General features: G+C 34.2%; 1 protein-coding gene across 4 annotated transcripts in view; it reads left to right on the forward strand.

The window, feature by feature from the left end:
• ASCC3 (activating signal cointegrator 1 complex subunit 3) overlaps positions 1 to 27,268 on the forward strand; it is a 263,881-nt gene that overhangs the window by 51,287 nt on the left and 185,326 nt on the right. For all 4 annotated transcript variants that reach the window (XM_065835259.2, XM_065835258.2, XM_071806703.1 and 1 more), the window contains exons 9-10: positions 16,597 to 16,797; positions 17,250 to 17,390. In XM_065835259.2, coding sequence (XP_065691331.2) covers positions 16,597 to 16,797; positions 17,250 to 17,390 — 342 coding nt within the window. The remainder of the gene's footprint in view (positions 1 to 16,596; positions 16,798 to 17,249; positions 17,391 to 27,268) is intronic.

Genomic DNA, 27,268 nt, shown 5'->3' on the forward strand with positions numbered 1-27,268 from the left:
TTGCCAAATAAATGTAGCTTTAAAGTCATAAGCTCAGGTCAGGTAAAGTTCCTCTTCAAGACTGTGAAAACAGGTTTTATCTAACAAATTGCTGCTGGTGAAAAATGACTTGAGCTTTTTATTTAAAGTGGGTATTCAGGGTAGGATTTATTTCTTTGTTTCATGTTATTTCCATTTCCTTTTACGAGCACTATTAATGGTCTAAATAAGAAATATTGTTGTGGGTTTTTTTTTTTTGTTTGTTTTGTTTCTCCTCAGCATTATGTGAATGAATTATTACAAAATCAATATTCCCTTTTTTTCCTGTAATGTTTGCTTGTTTTTAGAATTGTACAAAGTAGGTCTGCCTAAAGAAGTATAGATTTTTTTGCATAAATTACATTTTTCACATTCAGAATGTTGGACAATTTATTCCAAAGTTGATCTTAGTGTATATTTCAGTTGTTTATTTTCCAAACAGCAATTGAGAGGTGGACTGAATTGAATGGTTCGTAAAAATATTTTTAATTTTATTGAAATCTTGTCATTTATTGACAGAAATATATACTATAACACTGCTTGGAGGAAAGTTTACAAGTTCAGTAATCATTAGTCCCAACTTAAAACAAGGAAACAAAAAAAACCATGTAGGTCATGATACAATGGTTTTAATAGCTGGTAGTTTATATTATGAGTCACCCTCATGTTTCATGAGTGGGGGTCCAGTGAAGATGGAATATGTGCAATAACAGCTTAACAAGAATGTTGAAGTTAAGATTCTGCATCTTAAAGCCTTCAGGTTCTGGCTTAATTTTCTTCAGTCAGTATATGAATTAATGAGTATTTTATCATTACTTTAGAACACCAGATGCAGTATTTACATTTTCTGCATCAAATTATTTGAATATCTAACTTAGCTTCAGCTGAGGCTTTTGTGCATTGTGTTAATTACTCTTGCTTTGACTGAAAAAAATGTGCTTTGTGCCGGATGAGCAGTTTATTGTCTGTCTGGTATAAAATGATAATATTTTCCTTTGAGAAAATTATTTTTTGTGTTAGAAATAGTTTGACTTTTCATGAAAAAAGATTTGTTGCTATGATGTGCAACCTCTAAAGCGGTCTTAAAACTCACCTATAATCTGAAGTTGGAGATAGGCAAACGTGCTCTGCTGGCTACTAATTCACTGTTGGAAGACACTTGCTGTACTTGAATATATAACACTGAAAGTAATATTTTAAAAAATATGCCTCGCTTGACTGTGGCATTGCAATGTTTAGATATCACTGTATGCTGTCTTGAATGCTGAGTAGTTGTATTCCTTTTGGCAATAGAACACATCCTTCCCATTGTGATAAAATTCTGAGAAGTATTTTGAAAAATATTCTTACTTTATAACCTTTGATACTACAAATAATACCATAGCTTTTTTCTACATTCATAAAACCTTTCTATTAGTTTAAATACTCATATTATTTTGTCAGTTAGATTCTTTTTTATTGTTTGTTTTCTTCAACAGAATCACTGATTTTATTGCATTCCAGATTATTAGCCTGATTTATTTTGAGTAACACCTTTAAAACAGAACATATCTAAAGAAGTTAGAGAGAAAATACTTGATACGATAATTGAAATACAGGTACACTGCAGTGTTAGTAAGGCTTTATGAATGTTGTAGTACAACTTAATATTAATTCCAGAATGAAATGTGAAAGCCTGAATTCCTTGATTTATTGTGGCACCTGGATGTCCAGGCTCCACCAAGGCAAAGTTCTTAGGAGCAAAGCTTAAGAGGATCAGGGACTACAACTACCCTCCAGCAGCCATGAATTTGAGAAGTTGAAAATTAACACCAAAAGTGAAGATGAGGAATGCAGTAGGTAGATAATAAAAGAATAAATAGGTAATCAGGAAATACTGTACATATGGATGGTTTGTTAGATAATCAGAGATTATCATTCTGAACATGGTTCTACCTGTATCAGCTTTCTCCTGAAATGAGAGTATTTTTGTATCTCTGAAGTGTGCATGAAAATATATAATGTAAATTTCCTAAAACATTAGATTAGGAGTTTTTGCTAGTGCTGAAGTGAGAGATAAAAGAATGAACTGTCTCAGAAAAGGTATACTGAGGATAATTATTTTCTTTTTTAACATAGTGATAGTAAAACATTCAAAGAAGGGCTGTATCAAGACTGTTCTAAAAACAAGCAAGCAAGAAATACAGACTGACATTTTGTTTTCTGGCAAAACCCATAATACAACTTCTTTTCCCAAGATACACATCCCAGGTATGTGCCAGCTCTTAAGAGCTGAACATAGTATTGGATATGTTCATCTCTCAGCCATTTCATGCATTTCCTCCAGAGCATTTTATTTGGTAACTTGTACAGTTATTTAAAACAAACAAACAAAAAACCACAACGCCCAAACAAACATTTTGAAATGCAGTGGTACCTGGCAGTAAGGATTTTGGTATACCTTTAGCATTTGAAAACTCTGATTTTTGACTCAGTAAAAAGATGTATTTGACACTACTATAGTCTTTGAGAGGCCCTGTCGCTTAACATAGGATGAGAAATAGAAACTGTTTTCTCTGAAACATCTCTGTGTTAGGCAGGTGTGACGTGACTGGAGTCTTTGCCTTAACCCGTGAGGCTTCTTCCATTTTCAGTTCAAGATTATCACAGACATAAAAAAGACAGTAATATATACATTTTAGATATTTAAAAACATATTTACAAAATATGTTTATATATACAACACAGGTATATAGCCTGTATATAGAAAGTGTGTGTGTATATATATTTCTTATTAATGCATAGTTGATTTTAAAAGTAGCAGATGCTTTTTAACAGACCTGTCACCACTATTTTTATGTCCTCCCCTTTGTTTCCCTCAGCTTGCCAGATTTTTACTTTTTGATTTTTAAATAGAAAAAAGATCTATATGCAACAAAATATAGTCAAGGCAATCATGTCCCTTACAGAGATGTTATGTAGGATTCAAAAAAAGAGAGGAAGATGATGAATAACTGGAGAGCGGCGGGAACTAAAGTGTGATCCTATGTCAGATTTTAGGAAGAGCAAAAAGCAGCTTTCACTGAGCGGCAGCCCATATGTACTGAAACAATCTGTGTCAATCCACCCTTGTGGAAGCAATGCTGTAGTTCACCTATTTTTGGATGGGAGGGAAGGAAGAAAAGTAAAGGAAGCAAATACATCCTGCCACTCATGAATTTCAGGGCTTGGCATTATGTAATGAATCAGCTGAAAGCCTGTATTTCATCAAACTACATCCTCAGCATAATCATAAGATGTGGCTTTTATTTTTGATATAATGTTGTGGACTGAATCACTGTGATGTGATAATTTAAAAGCAGATTATTTTTATATAAATTATTTATGTAGAAATTTATATAGAAAAACATTCACCAGAGAAGTGTAAGGAAAACAGGCTTTTATTATTGCCCTGTAAGAATGGGGAAATAATGCAGATACTTTCTTAAAAATTTAGGTTATGGGGATTATTGGAGAAACCTATAAATAGCCACTTGCATTCGCATTTTCAGATTGTATAGTGTTTCCATGAGGTAACAAACAAACAAACAATGCAACAACTTGCAGTGTAACCTTTTTCTTATTCCAAAATATTGTCTATCTCTGCTGTAATCCTGTCTTTTGGTAGGCTCGCAGCAGGTTTATTTACTTTGGTTTGACACCAGGCAAATTTGATTCTTTTAGAACCATGTTGAATGTTGTTTTCCTGGTTTAGCTCATCTACACACGTTTTTCAGATGATTTTTCATAAAGGGGAAAATTATCTTTTAGGCTTCTCCTTGCTATTCATCTATAATCTTTTCCTGGCTTGTAGTGTCTTAAAATTGACTGCTTAAAATATGATGTGATTTTTGTTGTTGTTGTAGTTCTTTAAGTTGCCTTTGTCCTAGTGGCAGGTGCAGTTTAATTTAAGACTTTTTTTATAGTCTTGTGCTTTTATTCTTTCCAAGATTACCAAGGCTTTTGTCTTTTTTCTTTAAACATCAGTTTCTAAACACTATTAGGATAGTATATTGTATAATACGTTACAGCTTCATTTATTTGTGTTGACTTAACCTGTTTACATACTCGTATAGGAGCCTTTTAACATCTTGGGAGAAATTTGACGGTTGTGTTACGTGAACAAGCTACATTTAAGATGTTGAGGGTGGAAAGGATGCTATGAAAAATGGATAAAAACGTTCTTTATTGTGTCAGTCTGGGTTGTGTTTTTGAGCACATTTTTATTTTCAAAGGCTTGATAGTAATGAAAATGTGATAAACACTGGTAGATTTAGTTAGAGCAAGAAAAAGTCCTTATAAACATGAAACAGTATTTTCAAATGTGCTTGTATTAGTGAAGTTCTAACTGAAACTTAAACACATCTCATTTAGAGGTACTCTCTTTATTCTAGGTAATTGTAATGTGCCCCTTTTTTCAATGAGAAGAACTCTGTGAAATCTGAGTTATGTCTTGGGCAGTACAAGTTTGAAGACAAGAACAATTAATTGATAATATAGTTCGAAGTCTAATACTGAGAATGTCTGAACTGGTGAATATAGGGAGCTTAATTTCTTTTAGTCTATTCTTTAAACTAGCATGTCTGTGTCTGATAGACTAAGCAGAAATTTCTGAAAAATATTTGGTAGATACTGTCATGTGAGCATTGCATATTCTTGGTTACTTGGGATTTTGTTTGCTCCTTTTCATGCAGATTGTAAATATGAATAGGGAAATTCACTTTTTAATATGAACATGAGATAAAATTGGATGCATCTGATTTGAATAAAACGTTAAGCCTGTTTCGTTTTCTGCACAGCTGCCAAGTGTGTGTATATTGTGTAGTGCTGTCTCTGAAATGGTTGAAAATCTGATGGGAACACTTATAAAGGCAAACCAGTAAAGGGCACCAGCTGCTGAAAAGCACCTGCTGAGCCGCTGTGGGAATAGATGCATCTGCTGGTAACTAGAAGTAATTTAACAAAGTACCTGCTTTTACCTATCAGAATTTTAATTTGTGTAAAGATTCAAACAGTGAAACTCATTCTGAATACTTGAGAAAAAAAGATATTTGGTTTGGTGTTTATTGTGCAGAAGATCACCACTTCTGAGCAATAGGAGTCTGTGAAAGTTTCTTATTGAACAACTATTTCATGGTTTTGTTTTAGTAAAAGCAAACCCAGATAGGGCAGCCAAAAGTCTCAGCTACCCTGTGTGTAGTGTCTTAGTGAAAGATGCAGTCAGTATGGAAGAGATTATCCTACCAGAGAGCGGCTTTCCAGTTTTTTGTTTGGCTTAGTTTGAGAGATGAACCTCACTGGGGTTTTGTGAGAGTGTATGTTTCTTTATTCTTCACAGTGTATTTCTTTTGTTATGGATGACAATGCAGACACAGAAATATGTTTTACAGTCAGAAGTCGTTAGATGAATTTCCCAAATGTTTTTTAATACTGTTGTACATTTTGTCTTTTGATACTTGGAATTTGCTTGTTCCCACACGTTGGTGACCTTACCATAAAACATTCATCTTCCCTCCCCTAATTATATTTTCCTATGGTAGATCAAGTAGAAGAACTTTCGTGAATGCTGCTGGTTTAGTCAGGATTAGGGAGAACAAAATAACTGTGTTCTTGTAGGAAAAAAAAAAAAGACAACTGATTGTACTTGCAGTCTTGTCTTGTAGAATTAGTCTTTTAACATCTGTATTGTAAAACAGTGCTGCCGCCTTGGTTAGCAATAGTGTGAAATTAACTGAAACAGAAAAGAAAATTGAGTTGTAGAAAGATTATGACAGCAGTAGTTATTCTCCCAAGAATATTCTTCTGTTTTGCCATTCTTTCACTTTTACTTGATGTGTTAGAATTATTAGTAGTTTCAAATATAATTACCCTTCAGAGCACTCAGTGTTTCTGAGTTTTTTACATACTATTAGGAAGAACTAGTTTATAGCATATGTTACGGACAAGCTAAAGTATATAGTTTGAAAATATTATCCTAAAGTGGCTTCTACATGTACCATTAGAACTAATGTCTTTTTGTGCATAAAATAATATTGAATTAATTAGGGCTTAAAGATGAAAAAACGAAAGGTATCTATATTTTAGAAGTATATAAAATTATAAAGTGCTGTTATCCTTCTCTCTTAAAGATAGGTTTACCTTTGCTTTCAAAAACAATATTTAGGCTCCAAATGGTGATGTTCAACTGAGTGTAAAATTGAGTGACTTTTATTTGTTAAATTTTGTAGAGTAAAACCAATGACCAATAAAAATCCAAGGAACATTTCAGGTAGACACGTTCTGCCACAGTGCAGCTGCATGTAGCTCAAAGAAATGCAGCTTTCTGGTTCATGGCATTTTTTTTCCACTTGCACTTAATCACTGTAAGATTTGAAATCCAATTATATCTACCTAGTGACTTTGCAGCTGTTATGTTTGTTGACCTCATTAAATTATCGTAATAAGTGAAATATTTAAGTTGAGAATGCAACTTTTTAAATATTCATTTTTCATTCTTCAGAGAGGTATTTTTATGTTGTTGACGGAACATAGAGACGTTTTGGTATAAAGCACATGCAGAGGTCTGTAAAGTTTTTAATGTAGTAGTTTTAGTGAATAATGTGCTTCTGCTGCACCCTGTTTAGGGGATAGCCATTTCTCAATGGAAATTCATAGTACAACTGTAGAGGAATGCAGTAGTCTGTTTCACTTTGGTAGCGTAGCTGAAGGCAAGCTTTGGTTCTTAGGAGTAACCAGTCTTCAAATTAAAGAGAAATACAGGATAGCATTTTACATCCTAATTAAAATTATACTTGAGACCAAAATTGTTTTTCATTTTTAAGAAATGTAATTTCAAAGTGAGACTTTTCAAAGATGAGGGAAGTATACCCTAATTTCCGGTGTGCTGTAGCACTTAGAAGATTAACTGGCACTGAAAATATTTTAGACAAATTACAGTTTGCCTGATTTTTATGTTTGTCTGTAATTAGCACAAGTTTCAGTACTCTCCTTGAGACATGAATCTCTTATTAAGGATAAGAATGTCCCAGGTCTTTAGGTAATAGAAATGGGACTGAGATTGTCCATCAAGGGATTCAGTTAGAAATCACAAAATGGTTTTTAAGTGTTTATAAAAGGTTTTGATATAGAGAAGCTGCATGACTAAAAGATTGGCTTTATATCTGATAGGCTATTCATCTCAGACTTGCAGTTTCCATTAACCTCAAGATCACACGGTAGCTACTAATATAGTGGAAGTTTTGAAATATTTGAAGAGTAGCAGTTGTTTGCCTGCAGAGCAACAGGGAGCAAAAAAAGTAATGTAAAGTTCCTTAAACTGGAAAAGATTTTTTTGGTGTGTTTCGTATCTTATCTTAACAAAATACTTTTTCTGAAGTCTAGTTGGAAAATTGGAAATATCCTGCCAGTTAATCTAATATTGGAAGTGAACACATCAAATAAGAGTCGTCTTTTTTTTTTTTTTTTAATATGCATAAATAGGTGTGCATTGTATAATAAAAATAATGATTATAATAGTAGAAAACGTTTATTTCCTCTGTAGGATATTGGTAATCAATCTGGAGAAGTGAAATAGGAACCTTTAATTTGCATGGAACTGTAGAGGAAGATGATTTTATTTAGCCATGCATAGGAATTACATTTCATTGAACATAACGTAATGAAGGAAACTTCTGTGTAAATATTCCTCCTTCTTTGCAGTTGTGACATTCTTTCAAATCTGCAACAAGAATATGGACGGAAAAGAATAAATTGTATCTCTCTCAGTATCATGCAGTTGTTTCAAAATTCTGCTAACTAGTTCAGAAGTGTGGGTTGGTGCAATAAATGACTTTTAACAAGTAGTTTGCGTGTACTATCATATCATAATCTCTTTATTTGTGAAAAGTCAGTTAAAACTGTTTTATATTGATTACATAAAAGGGCTTCAGTTTTTATGCTCCATGTTAGTAGAGTAACCCTTTTCTCGCCAATAGCTGTAACTTACGTAATGGCTTTTACAATGCCCTTGTTATCTTCCTTTCTTATTTGTTGGTTTCTCCCTTTGCCTTGCAGTGTCTATATTGAACAACTAGAAAAAGGATTTCTGTATTAAGTCTTTGATTACAGTTACTTTTGAGACAGTGTGCCTCTAACAGTGATTTTTTTTTTCTCTCTCTTTTTAAAGAGACACACTACATTTTCACAGGAAAATAAATTAAAGGTCCGATATGCCATCAGTGGAGCTAGGACTCTGTATACAGGTGTGAGAAATATGAGAGTGAGTGTTCTCTGAATGGAAAAAAACGTAAACTTATAGCATATAAGCATCACTTTCCTCGTTGCTCCGTCTCAAAGAGTCAGGGAGATGATGGTAGAGGAGGTGTCAATACATAGCAGTCCAGGAGGACCCTTGCTGTTAAAAGTAGCAATATTTTAAATAATTTAATAATTTAAACTTCATAGAGATTTTTGTATTTCACTCTTCCATGCTCTTAGCTTTGTATAGCATTACTTTTCTAAAACAATTTTCAAGGAAACCCCCTTTATTTGATACTGTTAATATGGATGAAATGTGAGCAAGTTAAATCCTTCTATCCTGATAAAATTTTAACTTCTGGTGTTATTAGGAAATGCCACAACTGTCACCAGTTTTCCTTTTGCTATTTTCCTACTAGCTGCATTACTTCAAGGTAATTTTTCTGTGTAATTCACAAATGGCATCAGAAAGCTCTAAGAGGAGGCTGTGTTCTATTTTCCATTTCATTACTATAATCTGAAATAATTTTCTTGACATGAGATACTTCTGAGTTTACAGTAGTGTCACTGAAATCAGAATCTCGTCTGTGTGTCTGTTTGGATGCCAAAATTTCTTTACATTTGCTGTGCTATAGAAATAGTTGTTTTTGTGGAAAAATCTTTCTGAAACACTTTGTTATCCATTTCCTCAAAACAAATCACCAGAGGGTATAATCATTGTGTCTATAATCTTTTGTCATGTTATAACTAGGCTGAGGAACACAAAAATTCTCCCAGTGAGGGGCAGAGATTCCCCAAGCTATCTCAGCATTTTAACTCAGAGCAGTGACAGCCTTGGAGCAATGGTGCTTTCCCATCATTTTCATCAAACTGATTTTGGGTTTATACATGCAGAAATCTTCAGTTTTAATCTGCACATTGAACGAAAGGAAATTTCTCGATTTTTTTTTTTTTTTTTAAATATAGATTAATGACTGAATGATTCAGAAATCTATAGATGATGTATGACTGCTGCAGTTGTTTGTGTAGTGTAGCTTGTCGAGAGAAGAGTTTAGATAATGTTGGTGACAATATATGGATAGACTTAAAAGGATTTTTGTTGAACTTACTTCACGCATGTTAGCTGTTTTATATGAAATTAAATATTTTCCTTAAAAAAACTTTTGAATAAATCTCTCTTCTTTCTTCAAGAGGGCAGATAGGTAGGACTGATGGTTTCAAAACAAACAAACACACACAACATGGGAGGGGTTTATTATTTGATTTTATTTTTTTTAATTGGCTGGATTTTTTTTCAGGAGTACCTATGTTATCATGGTTAGTGGGATTTACTTTTTTTTTTACTTTTTAATTGAACTGTTCTGGACTTCCTCTGGATGGAGACTGGTTCTTTAATGAAAGTTTGTTTGTTGAAGAGCATTTGCTGTTACAAGCTGTCTAGAATGTTCACGTTTTATAGTACTAAAAAACTGTCAGAAAGATAACATTTTCAGTATCGTGGCAAACATGAAGTCTGAAAGTCTGGAGGGGAGATGTTTAATCAGATTTTAAAAAAACAGCATTCCAAATAAACTAAAAATGTAATGATTTTTATAGTTGGTGTGCTACGATAGCTTTCCTTCCTTTCTAATGTCAGACTTAATTTCTTGAGTAGTATCCCACATTCAACTAAGCAGGGATAGTCCTTTCATAGATGATGAACATGTTTGTTTGTTTATTTTTTCCTCTGGATACATTTTTATTCTTGTGAACTCCCTGTCAGAATCTAGGAAAATTATGCAGTGTTTATTTTTAGTTGAATGACACTAATACAACTTGAAGGTGTGAAAATTTCCCTGGTGTCTGTTGGCTACTGCTGCTTACATACCTATAGCATTAACCCATGAATGTAATGATCATTTTCAAAATCAAGACTACATAGTTTTCTAGAAGATGATGTCTAATTCAAATTAAAAACATATTCAGGAAAGTCTCATGGGCTGTGAGTCTGTGTTCTCTAGAACATCAGAGAATAATTTTACCCTTATGGCTCATTATCTGTAATTTCTAGGAATTTTTTATCTGGCTTCTTAATCTGATTAAGGGAGTGAAGCATCTTCTATGTGAGGAGAGACTGAGAGCTGGAGAAGAGGAGGGTCTGGGGGAATTTTACAGATGTATATAAATACGCGATGTAAGAATGATTAACAAAGAGAGAGCCAGCCTCTCTGCAGTGCTACCCTGTGACAGCACCAGAGGCAATGGGCACACACTGAAGCACATGAAGTTTCAACTAAGCACAAGAAAATAATTTTTTACTGTGAAGTGGTCAAACACTGGCACAGGCTGCCCAGAGAAGTTGTGGGTTCTCCATCCTTGGAGATATCTAAAACCCAACTGGACATAGTCCTGGGCATCCTGATGTAGGTTATCCTGCTTTGAGCAGGGGTTTGAACTAGATGATCTCCAACCTAAATGATTCTATGATGAGCCCTAATAGTGTGATGGATAGCCATACCATGCAAGATTTGCTTTTAGTTTAGTCACTTGTAGCAAGTACAGCTTTGAAACCAGCTGCTGATTCCCTTGTGCCTTTTGTTCCTTCCATCTGTCTAACATGTTTTACTCCAAGCTTCCTTTATAGCATATAACTCTGCAGGTACTACACCTTGGATGAGATATAACTTGTACTTACTTGAAGAAATTGTAATGCTGATTATGGCCAAAGCCAGTGCTAAGCTCTGTTTGTTACGCTTGCATAATTTTCATGTCTTTATGTATGTGACGTATTCCTACAAAAATCGTCCCCCTAAGTCCAATGAAATCTCACTGATATGAATTGGTGCTAAATGGAGCAGATCCAAACATCATGCAGCTTTTCTTTCAAGTGTTATGAACCTTTGCTTAAAATGTATATACTACTGTCAAAGACAACATTTGAGTCTTTGAATGAGGTAGGAAATTATATTCTCACGTAGTACACCTAAGATAATATAAAAATAATTTGATTTTTATGCTGTCCACATAGATACATTTTTATTTATTATTGTTTCTAAATATCATGAGCTACCACCTCCATGAAAGTAACAGAATATTAAAAGTATCATCGGGGAGGGAGGGTGTGGAAGTCTCCAGCTATAACATCTTTGGTATTTCTGAGTGTATCTTCTATAATAATATTGGATTTTCACTGTCACAAAAAATGCCTTAAATGTATACCTACATAATTAGAAAGATGGGGGAGTGCTAAATGTTTGAAATTTGAAGGGACAGTGGAATGTATTTATTCAAATTGTTATGTTTATATGCATATATATATACACAAATGTATTTTTGTGTCTGTGTATGAGTGTGTATGCATAGATATGTGTTTTAACAACTAACATTCCAAAGTACAGCAAAGGGGAAATATGACCTAGAGATTTCTTAGATGTGATAGAATCATATAGAATCATAGAACCATTTCGGCTGGAAGAGACCCTCAGGATTATCGAGTCCAACCATAACCTAACGCCAGCACTAAACCATGTCCCTAAGAACCTCATCTAAATGCCTTTTAAACACCTCCAGGGAGGGACATACGAACTTTAGTTCCTAAGGTTTGCGGATTTTCTGTAAAACAGCATGGATTACTCATGCTATTACCAGTTAGATTAATTATATTTTTAATTGAAAGTGCAATAGGAAAAATGACTGCAGAGTGGGATTTGTTGCATCCGAAATATTTAAGGTACTTTGATTAAAATACATCTACATTAAAATTAGACCAATGAGTAGGGAAAATGCTGAAAGTTTAAACTTGGTTTATGAGTGCAATGGATTATCTTTATGATAAATGGGTAGTAATTTTATTCTTTTGTTAGACTATGACAGAAGAAGTCGTCATTATAGAACATTTATTTTAGGTGATTTTATGCTGTGGAAATTAGGACAGATGACTAACATTTATTTATTTCATACTATGAGAAAATTTGTCTAGTATTTAATGAAAACTGGAAAAGTTAACATGGATTATACAAAAGTCTCTTTTAGAATGAGGAATATAAAGAGAATATCCTACAGATAAATCAATAAAATAGGATAATTTTAAGGGAGATAACACCCAAATATATTTTCCGGATAAATTGCTAAAAATTAAGTATGTATATATTTTTTCTAGTGTTGCCCTGCATAGATTAGTTAATGCTATGTCTGTGCCCACCAATATTGAATTTAGAAGCTGCTACTAAAATACTAGCTTTGTATCTTGAAGTTGACTTAAGAGCGCATTGGGCCACCAAGTACAAATTTGTGATACTAATCTTAATTGTATCTGAGAAGCTCTTTCTGCCAACTAGTATTAATGCATGAAGTGAGACTGAGAATAAAAGAAGATCTCAGCCTTTAATGGAATTTGTAGTTAGCACCCTTTCGTTCTGGTGAGGGATGAATGCTATAGGCTGCAGATGGACCATAGCAGGATTCGAAGGTGCACCTGGGGAAAAAAATTAGTATCTTCTTTATCATATTTATTACATTCCATAGAACTGCAAGGTCTGCCTCATGAATTACATGACTAAAACTCTGTCTAAAGTACTGATGGTATGTGCTATTTAGAACAGACTTATTACGGTGTCGTTAAAACAACTGTGTTTCCGAGCTGTAGCTTGCCTGCAGACTGAATCGTATGGTCTTCATTTTGAATATTACTTTAATGATTTAAACGACATTTAGCAGTTTCATCTTATTTTTTAATTTTTGTTAGAGCACTAACACATAAATCTATTTTTAATGAAATGACTCATTTAGACTATGTTCATTAAGTGTAATTTCATTTACTTATAAATGTGTTAGTTGTAATGGTGAATTCCTGGGGAAAGTATTGGAAACCTCACTGGAGTAAAAGTAAAGGTTTTCGACATTTGGATCAGAGCTACCTTGAGTGTCATCTTCTAGTTTGTGGAACGAGTTGCTTCTCAGTGGTCTTTCACATTGATTAATGCTTATCTAAAAGTGGCACCACCTTGCGCATGAAATTGTGTGTCAAGAATAACACTCAGATTGTATTCTACTTAAACTTCCTTTCGTTTGTGTAGAATTCTAGGGATAAATCAGCTGTAGAATAGAAAGCCGAAGAATGTTGCATCTCATTCACCTTCAGAGAAATCAGATTCTGCCATCGAGTGGCTACCAGTCCTTTAAGCAAGAGGGGATTTCACTGGATTATCTGAAAAATAATTGGTCTGTAGAAGTCTTGACTGCCATTAATATGCCAGAGGGAAAAAAATACTTTCAGCATGCTAACTAGGTATTTTGGGCAAATGACAAATTAAAAAATCAGTCTTTTAATAGGTTTGTCGAACTGAGAAGCTCTGTACATACTGTTGCGTTTCTGTCCACTCTCCATTTTATTCTTAGTGATTTTTAAGGGCATAACCACTGGTTTTGGATTATGCACTTAACTGTACTTACTGTTTGGAATAAAACAAAGTTTTGGGGAAGGATAATCTAAAATTTTTTCAACCAAATGGGGAATTGGTTTGAAGATGTCTTAAGGTAGTGTTTTCTCTGGAAGTCTTTTCTCATATAGCTTTTAAAATCCTTAATATGTTCTTGCGGAGCCACCTTTCAATGAACATTATATATTGACTGTGCATTGTGATTGTGACTGTTTATTGATATGTCAGTGTCTGCCTTTTTAAGTTGCTTGAAAATTAATTAATGTGTTGAGTGAAAGTCTAGAGTCTAGTCAGGACACCATTATTTTTAAAATACTTCTACTTTTTAATCAATTTTTATAGGTTTTATTTTTTTATTACTCTTTATTCTGTTCTTAATATTCCTGTTTCACATGACTGTAAAAAGACCTGTATGTGTAAAGCTACATGTGTTCAATTATGTGAGTGAAAAACTACTGTAGTTCTTCGCAGAAGATACTCACACCTGACTTTATTTAGACAACTGGGTTTCTGCTTTGGTTTAAAAACTGCTTCTTTAAATAATGTATGTGTTGTGCAAGGTGGTGTTTTGTTAGTTCAACTCTTTAATCACCAGTTGTGTTCATGACTTTCTCTCTGTAGTAACTGTAAACAGTGTTTATCAGTGTGAACTTGATGGTGTTTATAATAGCTTCTAAAACCAATTAGGTGGAAAAGGAAAAACGTAGCTATTTTCAAAGACTTGTCAAGAAATCTCAAAATGCAGTAACAGGCAAATTAGAAACCTAAAATGACTAAGGAGGCCATAAAAATAGCTGATTGAACCCTGATAAGCACTAAGGTAATCAGGAGGTCTCCAGGAAACCCATTAATACTTTGTAATAGTCTCATTCCTGAAGATGCAATGAGTTTTGAAGATGATACACCAAGTAAACATTATGTATACAAAACCTGGTGCAAAACAAATAAGCTTTCTCCCTGCAATCTTGCAAGCAGAATAAACTGTGGAAGAATATTAAAAATGAAAATTATTGTAATCCTGAAAGTCAGATGCTTAAAAATTGAAGAAACTTGATGAAAAGTACTGAAAGTACTTGGATTAGATACACTTTTTTTTTCTTTCTTTCTTTTTTTTCTCGACCGAAGACACTTAAACAGTTTGGAACAGATATGTGAGTATATTTGAGATGTGTCAGTCCTGTAAATACAAATGCAGTCCATTATTTGAATGGAACTTTTTTTACAATGTTGCACAAAAAGTTTTCAAACAGAAAGCTTTGCTGAGACAAAAGTACTGCTAAATTGAAAACATTTTTCAAAAAGAAATAGTGTGTTCATTACATAGCATTTTCATTGACTTTTATGTCCTCTTTTAAAGTCCTCTAGAATAAAACTACAATTGGCCAGTCCTTAAGTGTGTTATGCCTCTACGTCTAAGATTAGAGCTTTGTCACGTACTGTGAAAATGGTGTATTGTTAATGTAATATTATTATTATTGATTAATATTTAATAACTTAAAATTTTACTTTGCATCTCAACATGTCTCATGAGGTCACTACCAAGAAGCTCCAGCAAAATGATAGACCTACTGACCCGTTATAACATTAAATAAAATAGTTGATTTGCATAGCTCAGAAAGCTCTCATTCTGAAGCTTACATTACTTGATGTAGTAATAAATTGAGTCCTGCTCACATAATTTGCTTAGAATTGGAAATATTATTAGTATTGGAGAAACTATTACCACAGGAAATTACTGTAAATTAACTAAAGTGTCCAAAATAATGGAAAGGGAGATTTTCAGAATGTGCTCTCAGGGCTGTACTTTTGTGGTGTCCTACAATTAAAGTAAAAATGATAATTGTAAAAAATATCAGTAAGGTACTTTTCATGATTATTTGTAGAAGCAGTGGAGGTAGTTAAACATGTGGAAATGAAGCAATTTCTGTGTTCTGCAGTCTCTTTTAACTCTCTGTGAAAAGTAACTGACAAAAAGCAAGTTTATTACAAAATTAACTTTTTATCTTAAGGGTCTGTTCAGTTGCAAATGTTTTAGGATCTTCAAATGCAGAAATAGTAACTGGCTACAGCAGTTCTTTCTTGGTGAAAATCTCATTTTTCAGAGAGACTAGGGAGAAAAAAAATTATATATTTTTATAAATTATTATTTGTACTTTATAAGATTTAAACATACGTTAAGCTATAACAACTATAATTGCCTACATTAGCTACATAATTTAATTTTTGAAAACATTCTCTAAGTTTATTTGAGACTGTGCATCCAAGTTATATGTTCCTTTTGGGGCCTGCAGTTCGTTGTAAGTATTCTTGGAGAAAGGTCTGAACATTAACAAGTGCAAGATGGAGATTTCCTCAGAAGCAAAGAGAAAGTTGTTATTGAATTTTTGTGTGTGTTTTCATAATTAAACTTTTTTACACAAAATTAATCATAAATAATTCTTAAATCATCTATTTCTTCAGCAGGTTCCTGTGTATTGCTGCCTCTTCTTTCATTTGAGTAGCTGTAGTTTGTCATCTTCTATTCTAAGATGTATATTCTTCTAATCAGACCATTGCTGTTTTACTGATGTTTAATTATCAATAGATTGTTGTTTTACTGCACGTTAGTTTTGGTTACAGTCTTGATTGAAAACAAATGCGAAGTAGTATGCAGCTAAAGATTTTAGTTAATTTTAAGAGATGTTATTCTGCTGTATTTTGTTTTCCTTATGATTTCAATATTTGAAGGTTGGGCAGAAGTGGTATCCTCAGAATAAAAACCTTGGAATAATAAATATATTTCAACAAGTATCCTAAGTTTTGTTACCATGTGTATGTATTTTTGGTTTTTTTTAATGATTCATATATGTATACACATATACGCATATGAAAAACCCAAAACACATATGTTGTTGGTTTTTTTTAACAGATTGGACAACTTGCTTTTAAAGGCATGAAAAGATTAAACCGAATCCAATCTATAGTTTTTGAGACTGCCTACAACACAAATGAGAACATGCTGATCTGTGCCCCCACTGGCGCTGGGAAGACGAACATTGCCATGCTGACAATCCTTCATGAAATTCGCCAGCATGTCCAGCATGGTGTTATCAAAAAGGATGAGTTTAAGGTAGGAATGTAATGAACCAAGTAACAGCTTTTAAGTTGTAACATAAAACCCGTTATATGTGGAATATGAAATCAGGAAGTTTTCAAGGGTATTAGACTTTTCCAAGTCAAAGCTAAGGCTGCTGTTGATTTACTTAATTACTGTTAGAGCTATTCTTATTTGTGTTCTAAGAATCTTATTATGTGAGTAAAAAGCTATGAAAACGTGTTTAGTTTTGATGCAGAACCAATTTTCAAAGTGATGAGGCTGTATAAACAAAAATCCATTGTCCTTTAAACAGCTGCACAGTTATCCAAGAAAGGTAACTACTTTTCATATATCACTATTAAGATTTTTCACTCTAAGTGCCTGGCATCATATTTCACAATAAATTGTGATTTGTAAGGGTTGCCATGAAACAAACGATGCTGTGGGGTTTGCTCATTTATCAAGCCTGTGTCCTTTTGGTGCAGATTGTGTATGTTGCTCCTATGAAGGCTTTGGCAGCTGAAATGACAAATTACTTCAGCAAGCGTCTGGAACCACTCGGCATTACTGTGAAAGAATTGACCGGTGATATGCAACTGTCAAAAGGTGAAATTCTGCGAACACAGGTATGCTTAATGTGTTAAAATTTCTCTGTGTGTGTATTCCTATCTCTTCATAGGTATATTCATCTTTTTTCTTAAAAACTTTTTGTGAAAGTACTGATGAAGCAGCTGAAATGTTATCGCTGAGTCTGTAATTACACTGGTTATGTTCTAAACTGTGACTTTGAATTCAATGTGATTAAAACACTAATACATCTGAAATATCTTCAGTAATGGGCTCATTAGCTTTTGGGTTTCTCCCATTTAGTCTTCCTGCTATGGCACCCCACTTGTGTATAACCTCTGTATAAATCTTACCTGATTTCCAACTTGTGACCTTAGTGGATTGTGCCCCCAGCCTTTCAGGATTACAAACCAAGTATTGTATGTGTGTGTTTGTAAGAACCTAACATTCGTAATTTCAGACTTGGCATTCTCTGATAATAACCATCCTTGAAAAGTTGAAGGTCTGGTCTGCAAATGGCAGATTCTAAATAAATTTGAAATGCTGTAAAAATGTTGTTGTAAATATATCAAAGTAATACCTTCTTTTTTATTAAAAAAAAAAAAAAAGTTAATAAAGCTGTAGGTTCCTGTTAATGTCTGTTCTTACTTTTCCTTTTTAAGGACAAATGAGGAAAAGTATAAGACCATTGCTAGGTTAAGCATTTAAACATTCATAGATATTAATAAAATTTGCTCTTTTAGCCCCATAGTACTGCTTAGATGTAGATTTTTCTGGTTTAGCAGATGCTTCTGGTCACAAATGCTGTTTGTGTCAGTGAAATATTTTTCCAAAATATTAAGATACTTTTGTATCTGTTCTTACATGAAGTTCCTTGCAATTACCATTCCTTCTCCTACCTAGTCCAATAGATAGAATAGGACTTGGTTGTATTATTATTGACATGAACATTTATAAGTGTAACTTGGAGTAATTATTGGTTCAGATGAGTTATGTTTTGCTAGTCTTAGCTTTGATGTATTTTACGTTTTTATGATAGGACTAGAGAAAACTCTTCACATGACAAGAAAAGATATCTGTATCTGATTAATAATAAAGAGAACCACTGCAGTAACCTACAACCTCCTGCATAACAATCTTCTTTATTAGAAGATGTATATGCATAAATATTGATGCGTATAGTCACAGTGGTGTGGCAACCACTAAATAACAAACCAGTATCAATGACTAACAGCAATATCACTGGTGCTTTATCAGAATTACTTTACAATGGCATCTGCTTAACGTTTGGATTTACAAAATAGAAAACTTTTCAATAGGGACTTTTGATAATTGAAAATATTTCCAAATTATCTTTTAAAATTGCTGTTTTCACAATACTTTTCAGCTAGGGCAACTAATCAAGTAGGTCAGAGTTTTAATAGTGAGACAGCATGTGTAATCACTGCCAAAACGGAAGTGACAGTGGAGAAGACTGCTCTGAATGTAACTGAAAAGTTTGATGAACAGAATAAATGTAAAATGGAAAAGTGCTATTTTCTCTTGCTAATTAGCGACACAATTCTTAACATCATTGCTAAATCATTACTGCTTACATCCAGTAAAGAAGTAAGAAAAAAACCCTAGGCATTATTAAGAACTGTGTATGGAAAATTATTTACAAAGTTGAAATTGTATTACACTAGTGATGGGAAATTATTCATTATATACAAAGTGTTAATTTAGAACAGCATAGTAACTTCAAGTGTAGAGAGGCTGTCTGCTTCATCAAGCTCTCCAGCTTCAGTCCAAAATACCACTAGTAGCATAATTCTTCACTTGTTTTTGGGGAAGAGGCTAAAGTAGATTTATGTGTGAAAATCAAGAAGAAATTACAAGGGGAGGACCTAGGTAAAAATCCTTTTTTTTTTTTCCTGCTATGCACTCATCTTATTGCTTTGAAATTTCTTAATTTCAAATACTGTTTAAGAATTTCTACATTTTAGTATATACTTCATAGGATGGAAACACTGATCTGAACTGTAGTGTATTTGTGGTTCCTAAACTTTTACGGGGAATGGAGGTGGAAGAAGAATGGTCTTCAGAAGAGGACAAATTTGGAAACTATTATGTTGTTTGTGACTTGAAACTTAGCTCCTAGATTTTCAAAGGAACTACAATTACAACATTGATTAATTTCAGTTTTGCTTTTGCATCAACAGTAGTTTTGCTTCTTTGCTCTTCAAAACACTGGAAAGGTTAAAAAAATTTATAAAGTCCAAAAATTCTGGGACTGTGAAATATTTTTTGTTTTGTTTCGTTTGTTGTGGCTAGCCAGTCTTTTGTTATGATTAATCAGAACTGTAGGAGATGCAGAGGAGAAAAAACACTGATCTGAGAGTTACTGATGCAATTGCTGCTGCTGTTCTTGCAGACTCTGGAGCCCAGCAGTGGGCTTTGTTTAATCCTGGCTTATCAAAGTGCACAGAAAATATATAGCCTTATTATAAACTGGGGGAAGTACACACACTTGTTCTGGATCTTGCTTATTGCTCTTTGCATGTATTGTTTCCTGTGAAAACTCATAAGATTTCTTTCATCAACTTTGCACTGAAACCACCTCATCCTAGCAGATTTCTTTCATTGCCTTTTACCTGATATGGATTATTATTTTACCCTATATTGATTATTGCTTCAAAACTTTATTTTACTTGTCAGCTTCTCTAATGTATACGTTTCTCAGACAGGAATACTCTGATATATGTTGCTTTTTATTTGTAGAATTGCTTTGCCAATCAATACCCTGCTTTCTAGCCTTTACTAATGTAATAGATGAAGTCCCTGTGTTAAACAGTGAAGCCATTTTTCCTGTAAGAATTAACATTATAGCAGGTGGATACCTGCACACAATTTAAATACACAGGGATAGTGTATGTAATATAGGGAATAAAAGGCAGGAGTAGGGATTTCACGCTGGATCACTGTTTCAAAAGATCCCAGCTGATTCTCCTGGGAAACTGAAGGCCTGATATAAATCTTCTGTGACAGTTGTCTTCTGCCTCTTTTCTGAGCAGTTACATTTTCACCATCTTCATTTTCATCTTCAGATGAATCAAATTGGTCACAGTGAAAGATGTAAAAAGTGAGGTGATTGTCAGGTATTAGTTAGGAGCAGCACTTCAGTGACAGTCCTGATAATTTTCCCCTTCTTTTCCATCCTTCATGCTTCATCCTTCATACTTTGTCTGTGTGTATTTAAATACACGTGTTTTGTAAGTCATTACATGCATCTGTTATGCATATTCTGATGAGGGCAAATTGCTTTATCTGACAAATTGCTAGCTGTCTCGCCTCTCAGGAATCCACCCTTAGTGTATAGTGGGGTCTACCTTTATTACTTTTTCTACAAATACTTTTAAAAGGTGAAAATGCTAGCCAAAAAAATAGTAATGAGTGTTTTAAATTTGCATTCTTTTTATGATGGCATAAAATCCTTTTTAATGTTTTTAAGAGATACAACCATTAAAAAGGTCCATAGCACAGTTTTTCAAAAATAACTTGCTCTGTGCTTTCCATGCTGTCATTTGTATTCATCCAGAAGGCATCCATGTCTCTTGTGGCTCCAGACTTTTATGGTATTATACGTGAGATGATTTTACTTCCATGTTGTTCCACACTATACTTTGAATATTCATTAACAGTACTGTGGTTCCAACACATTTCAGAAGCCAAGCTTTTCAAAAAAGTTACTTCTAATTTTACCAACAATCAAATTGCCTTAAAAATAAAAATAATTGTTTTGTTGGCTCTTCAGTCTTCCAACCTGCTGCTCAGATCTTGGGCAGTGAACACTACAGCTACTACTTACATAGCTGTAACATGTGAGATGTATGTTAAAAGGGAAAGGCACAATTTCCCTTCACATTTTTGTGAAAAGGACTAAGTGTAAATATCTGACATGTTGCTTCACTATTTCAGACAAACAGGGTTCATTACCAAATAATTTGTACATAAATAAGTGCTTCACTGAACCTGGGAACAGAAGAAAATAAACTTGTTACAAAAACAAATAACCCTAGCTATTGTACTGGTTCTTGCAGAGAGTTTATCGTACATTTTTAAAGCATTTTTTCGTAGTCTATGTAAAGATATATTAACTTTTCACTTTCTTTTCCTTATTAAAAAAACAATCTAAGGAAGCTTATTTCCCTACAGAAGATAGTTTTCCTGCATACTCTATTCTAAGCATGTTTGTGTACTGACCTACTGTTATCTAAGCATGTTCATATACTGACATAACTATTATCTAGGAAATTCTGATCCTTAGACATCACTTAAACAACTAATGATATTAAGCATACTTTAGCCATAATCTATAGTTTGGTAAGTTGATTTTGGTATGTTGATGTTTAAATTGAAAATATTCATAAGTAATCAATTGTGTATTTTGCTGACTAGCAGTTGAGATAACATGAAGTGCATTATTAGAAGGCAATGGATTATTTGGATTATTGTACTTACGGACTTTTTTGAGTGTGCATATATATATATATATAGAGCTACTTAGTCTTTGCTTTATATGGTCCAGAAAAGGATATAGCACAACTGCAAAACCAGCTTGTGGGCTTTCAGATGAGTTATCTTTGACCTTGTGTTTGCAACAGTAGTAATAGTTATCTATTGAAAGTTTGGAGAATACAACTGGGATTGGAGAAGTATAGATTTATAATGTAACTACCAATTCTGAAGACGCGGCCCTGCACTGGGCACAGTGAAATTGATGGTCAGCATTCTTCCTTAACTTATGCAAAACAGTGGTAGCCTCTTGGGACTTGCAGAAATGTCTTCTGACCTTAACGGTTCTTAACATTTAAAGGTAGTGGCCACGAAAAAACATGTAGGAGATAATTTCTCTTTAATGTTTTGTACATATATAACAAGAAACCAAATTAAGATCCTTGGTACCGTACAGTGAAAATTTATCAAAATTTCTTCCACCTGTAGAAACTTAAAAAAAATATATATAATCCTGTTAAAGATACTTAATTTTATGTGTAAGGAAGTTTATTTTACTATTACATCTTCATTTACTGTGAATATTCCTCACCCTTATACTAATACCTCAGCAATTTTGTACAAGATGTGTTACACTACAGTCCTTGTCAACAGCTATCATCCTGATTCAAATAAGTACATATAAGTGAGACTGATATTTTAAAGTAAAAATAAATTTTCTGTAATATTTTTGCTTTATTTTCTGCCTCAGACCTGCAAATATAAGCCAAACTTCTTTTATTGGTCCTACCTCTTACTTTGCCTTGAAGCCTGCCTGCCTGTGATGAGTCTTACTCGCTACAGATATGTCTTGGTGTTAAGGCAAGATTATCAGTGCTTCCTGTGTCACTAAAATGATAGTGTAGTTGAAAACAAATTTAGTCAAATTTTGAAAGCAGGCTAATTTCCCCAGCCTATAAACCTCATGTATCTCTTTCCCTTCCTTCTCATATTCTTGGAGTTAAAGGGATTGAGAGAGCAGGAGAAGAAAATTTATTGTCCTTTAAATAAATACTATGGGAAAAGGAATCAAACTATTGTGTGAATAGTCCCAATTCTACCACTTCTGAAGTATTGAATACTTTTTCTTTGTAACACTTGGAATATAGATTTTTTTTTGTTATTGTTTTTAATAGAGGAAAATATTTCAATTTTTGTTATTGTTCCTGTTGAGCAAGAAACTGATTTTACAGAAAGCGAGGTTATTAATTTAGAATGTATTGTATTTTGTGTAGTGTTTACATAGTACTGAAGTGCCTCAAGTACACAAAAGTAGACGAAGACATTTACTGAAGTGCATGACTGTCAAGACAGGCCTGTCAGCCTTCAGAGAAACAGACTTTTCTGAAACTTTTAGATTTCTGCAGGACTCCAGATATCTCCATCTTTCTTCCATCATGGATTTACAAAAATTAATTGCATGTCCAATTAAAGAAAGGAGTGCCAGAAGCGAATGGTGTGTGCGACCTTAGTGTGCTTTCAACCTAAAGTGCTTTTAAAGATTTCTCCTTAACACAAGTAGGAAGTAGGAATCCTAGAGTAGCATTCATTCACCCATTTTTTTTTAACTGCCTTCTTCATACTTTTTGTGATTTCACAACTCTGAAAAATTGCAAGATGTTCAAATAAATCAAATTGAAAGCTTAAATTTGTTTGCTGTATTGTCCAGTGTCAGTGAAATACTTGGAGGCATGAAGTGAAAGATTACAATTTTTATCCATGCAGCTCAGTTTAAAAAGAAATAGGAGGAGTGGGTGAAGAAAGTCCTGCTAAACCTGACTTGAATTGTCATTTAGAAAGCAGGCAGCTAGCTGTCATATTTGTTCTCTGCTCTTTAGCCTCTGTAAGGTAAAATCACATTGCTTTCAGAGTTGCTTCTTAATGTTGCCCACTGTTTATGTAAAAACTACCTTAACATTTTGTTAAGAAACAATCCTTCAAAGCTTCAGATTTGAGTAGTGCCAAAAGTGTCGAGCAGCTTAGAAGTGTGAATGATTTCCAAGATCTCAATTAAGGGGAAAAAAACCAACCAAACAAAGAAACAAACAAGCAAACACACACACACAAAAAAAGAAACACTAAAACACACACACACACAAAAACAAACCAAAAACCACCAATAACTAAGCAGAATGTCTTTTCATCACCTTATGAGCACATTGTGCTCAGTGTTGGGGTGTCCATGCTGGCAGCGGGGGGCTGCAGGTGCTGCAATGGCCCCACTGCAGGGCACAGCTCAGCCCAGCAGCTGGGCTGGTGGCACCTCTGGGAAAGTGTATTTAAGAAAGGGTAAAAGCACTGTGCAGCAGTTGAGAGAGAGGAGTAAGGAAAAAAGTGTGAGAAACAACCCAGCAGACAGCAAGGCCTGAGCAGGAGGGGAGGATGTGCTCCAGGGTCAGAGCAGAGATTCCTTTGCAGCCTATGGAAGAGGCCATGGTGGAACCAATCACCACCCTGCAACCCTTGGAGGCCCCCACACCACAGCAGGTGTATGATGCCCTGAAGGAAACTGTGGCCCATGGAGAGCCCACGCTCCTGGCAGGACCTGCAGGCCATGGAAGGGGACCCATGTTGGAGCAGTTTGTGAAGGACTCCACCCTGCAGAAGGGACCCCACTGTGATACGGGGGAAAAGCGTGAGGAATGGACAGCAGAGACGAAGGCTTATGGACATTTTTCCCAAGCCAAGGCTGTTTTGCCTGTTACAGTAATTGGTAAATGCCCTCCCAGTCTTTGTCTTAACCCATAAGCTTTTCCATCTTATTTTCTCCCCCTCTCCAGTTGAGGAGGGGAAGCGAGAGAGTGGCTGGGTGGCAGTCTGGCAGCCACCAATGTCAACCCACCACATCTAGTTTTAGGTTTGTATTTTTTTTACTAAAGTTACTGCTTTCATTGAAATTGTACTTTTGATATTTTAAATCCAAGATAAATGTTTTGTTAGCTTATTGCAAATTTTATTAGGAGGTTATTTTTCTTTTTAGCTACCTATTTATACTGGAAATAAGAAGAGTTTGGAACAAAAGGGCAATTCTTATTGAAGATCATGAGTAATAAAACAGTACTGATAGTGTTTTTGAAAACACCAGTGTTGCAAATGAGAAGAGAATTTGTGTAAGCTGCATTTGCATTGTCAAATACATTTGTCTGGTTACTGAACAGAATGCTTTTCTTGAGGAGAGGAAATAGCGTGGAGGACTGAATGTATTTTGACATCTCGAAGATTAGCTGATTAATTGTACTTGTGATGGCAAGGCAGAAGTGAGAAGTGAATCAGAGACCACAAAAGCATTGGAGCTGAATAGGGCAAGTAGTTCCAAGAATGGCAAATGGCATCAGGACCTTTGAGTAATACGGATGATCACTCTGATAGATTCTGTCAGCCGATAGACTCTGATCATGAAGGCGCTATTCCCTATTGGAATCTGATACTAATAAAATGGAATAATGCTTTTTTCTTAAGTTCTTATCTGCAATATAAAACTAATCAAGTCTGAAACTACTTGAAGCAAAAGAGGACTGTAAACTTGAGATACCTTCTGCTTCCTCTACAGCTTTATTTTTCTGATACACTTATTTCCCATTTCCTGCACTTTAATAAGTTGTAGAGGTGCTTCTTGGTAAAAGCTAATAGTGAACTTGATTCCTGCTACTTTTCTTATGGAAATGGAAGTACAGAAATTTTGTTAATTTTAGTGGATTGTATTCTATGATATTCTACTGTATGTGCTTCCCATTTTGTGCATAAACAAAGACCACTGTTAGCAGCTGAATGTCCATATATAGGAATTAACCTTATGCATATAGTAAGTATATGAGATAGTGATTCTGTACAGTAGTTACTCATTTACATATGTCTTTTAAATAAACATTACCCACCCATTGCATGCACTTCTGTGTTTATGTGTAACTAAAAATTAGGGCATCTTTAAATTAGGAAAAGGTGGTAAGGAAGAAAGAGTATTTGAAATCAAAGGGTTGTGGGTTTTTTTGCACTTAGCAATTGGCAAAGAAAATAGGGATGACAGAATTATCACTAAATTGTTAGACATTAGAGTTTTCTTTTTGATTACTAGACCTATTTAATTCTGGAGCCATGCTGCATTTTAACAGAGATCAAATGTAGGAGAGTACTTCTTTTTTTCAGATTGACATTGTCAACTGTTATCCCGTTCATATTACCATAGCTTTTTGTGAAAACTATATAAGTGCTTACACAGAAAAATTACATAGAATGTGCAATCTAAAGTGCCTTTGGAGCAAGATAATGCTATTTTATTTTCCCATCTCTTGGTGCTTCATCACTGTCTAATCTCTTTTTCCTTCTGTGATGTATTCTGTCCATCTCTGTAGGTGCTTACTCTGATGTTAGTCTTCTGTAAGGGGCCTTCATCTCCAATTACATGCCAGTGTAATTTTACTTGCAGTTGTTGAAAAGACCTGTATTACTACTGACTTTAGATGCCATTCTGTTTCCTTCCAGGAAGAGAGTGGTTCTTTGCTCTGGAAAATTTGAATGCATTAGATGCAATAAAATCTACAAATCTTTTTTGGTATAAGGAGATAAACTGTCATGAAGTAGCCATCAGGAGTGATCCAGAGATTATAAAGCTCACAGGTAGAGAAAAGCCCTACTCTTCTCAAGTTGTTCATTTTTAAAGAGTTTTACCTGGTTAATATTAGCTCTTCTGGTATGTCTAGAATAAAAAAGTAGTGCTGAATTCTATTCATACCCATGGCTTCAGAAGCATAATATCCTCTTTTGATCAGCATTTGGACTGGGAGATATAATTTACCAAGAGGACATCAAAATCTAATACAAAAAAGAGAAAGGAACGTGCCTCTCTGAGAAAACTTCCAGAACATTTCTCAGTAGTACAACCTTGCTGTAAGAAAATCTCCTTTCTTCTGAATTTTCAAAGTTAGGTGCTATTTAAAAAGAGAGTCTTTCTTCCTTTAAATGAGGTAAAAAAACTTACCTTTCAAGCGGGAAAAATATACGAAAATATTTAGAACAGAAATGCTTGCTAAAGTGAATGGCTAAGTCAAGAAATATCAAAATCTTTTTCTACAGTAGGATTTCTTTATCCCAGTCTCCATTTCTCACTGTCATCTCCATATGGATTTCCTTCATTTCAGGTGACTTTAAAGTCTGAAAAATGAAAACTAGCTCCCTGCTTCATTGTCCATGCTATCTTCAGGGCAAATTGTGTGTTAAAAAAACCACTATCCAGGATCTCTTTGAGGCAGTGAGTCTTGATAGGACTCCACACACTGTTACATATCTTTTTCTGTCCTTTTAAATTGTGTTTCTGTAAACGTTAAATGCATTTCTTAGTGTTTAGTTCTGAAAGCAAGACTATTAAAATCAGAAGGGATGTGTCTCTGTACACATGCAAATGCATACT

Source organism: Patagioenas fasciata, chromosome 3 (assembly GCF_037038585.1).
Source record: "Patagioenas fasciata isolate bPatFas1 chromosome 3, bPatFas1.hap1, whole genome shotgun sequence".
In the NCBI taxonomy this organism is placed as follows: Eukaryota; Metazoa; Chordata; class Aves; order Columbiformes; family Columbidae; genus Patagioenas; species Patagioenas fasciata.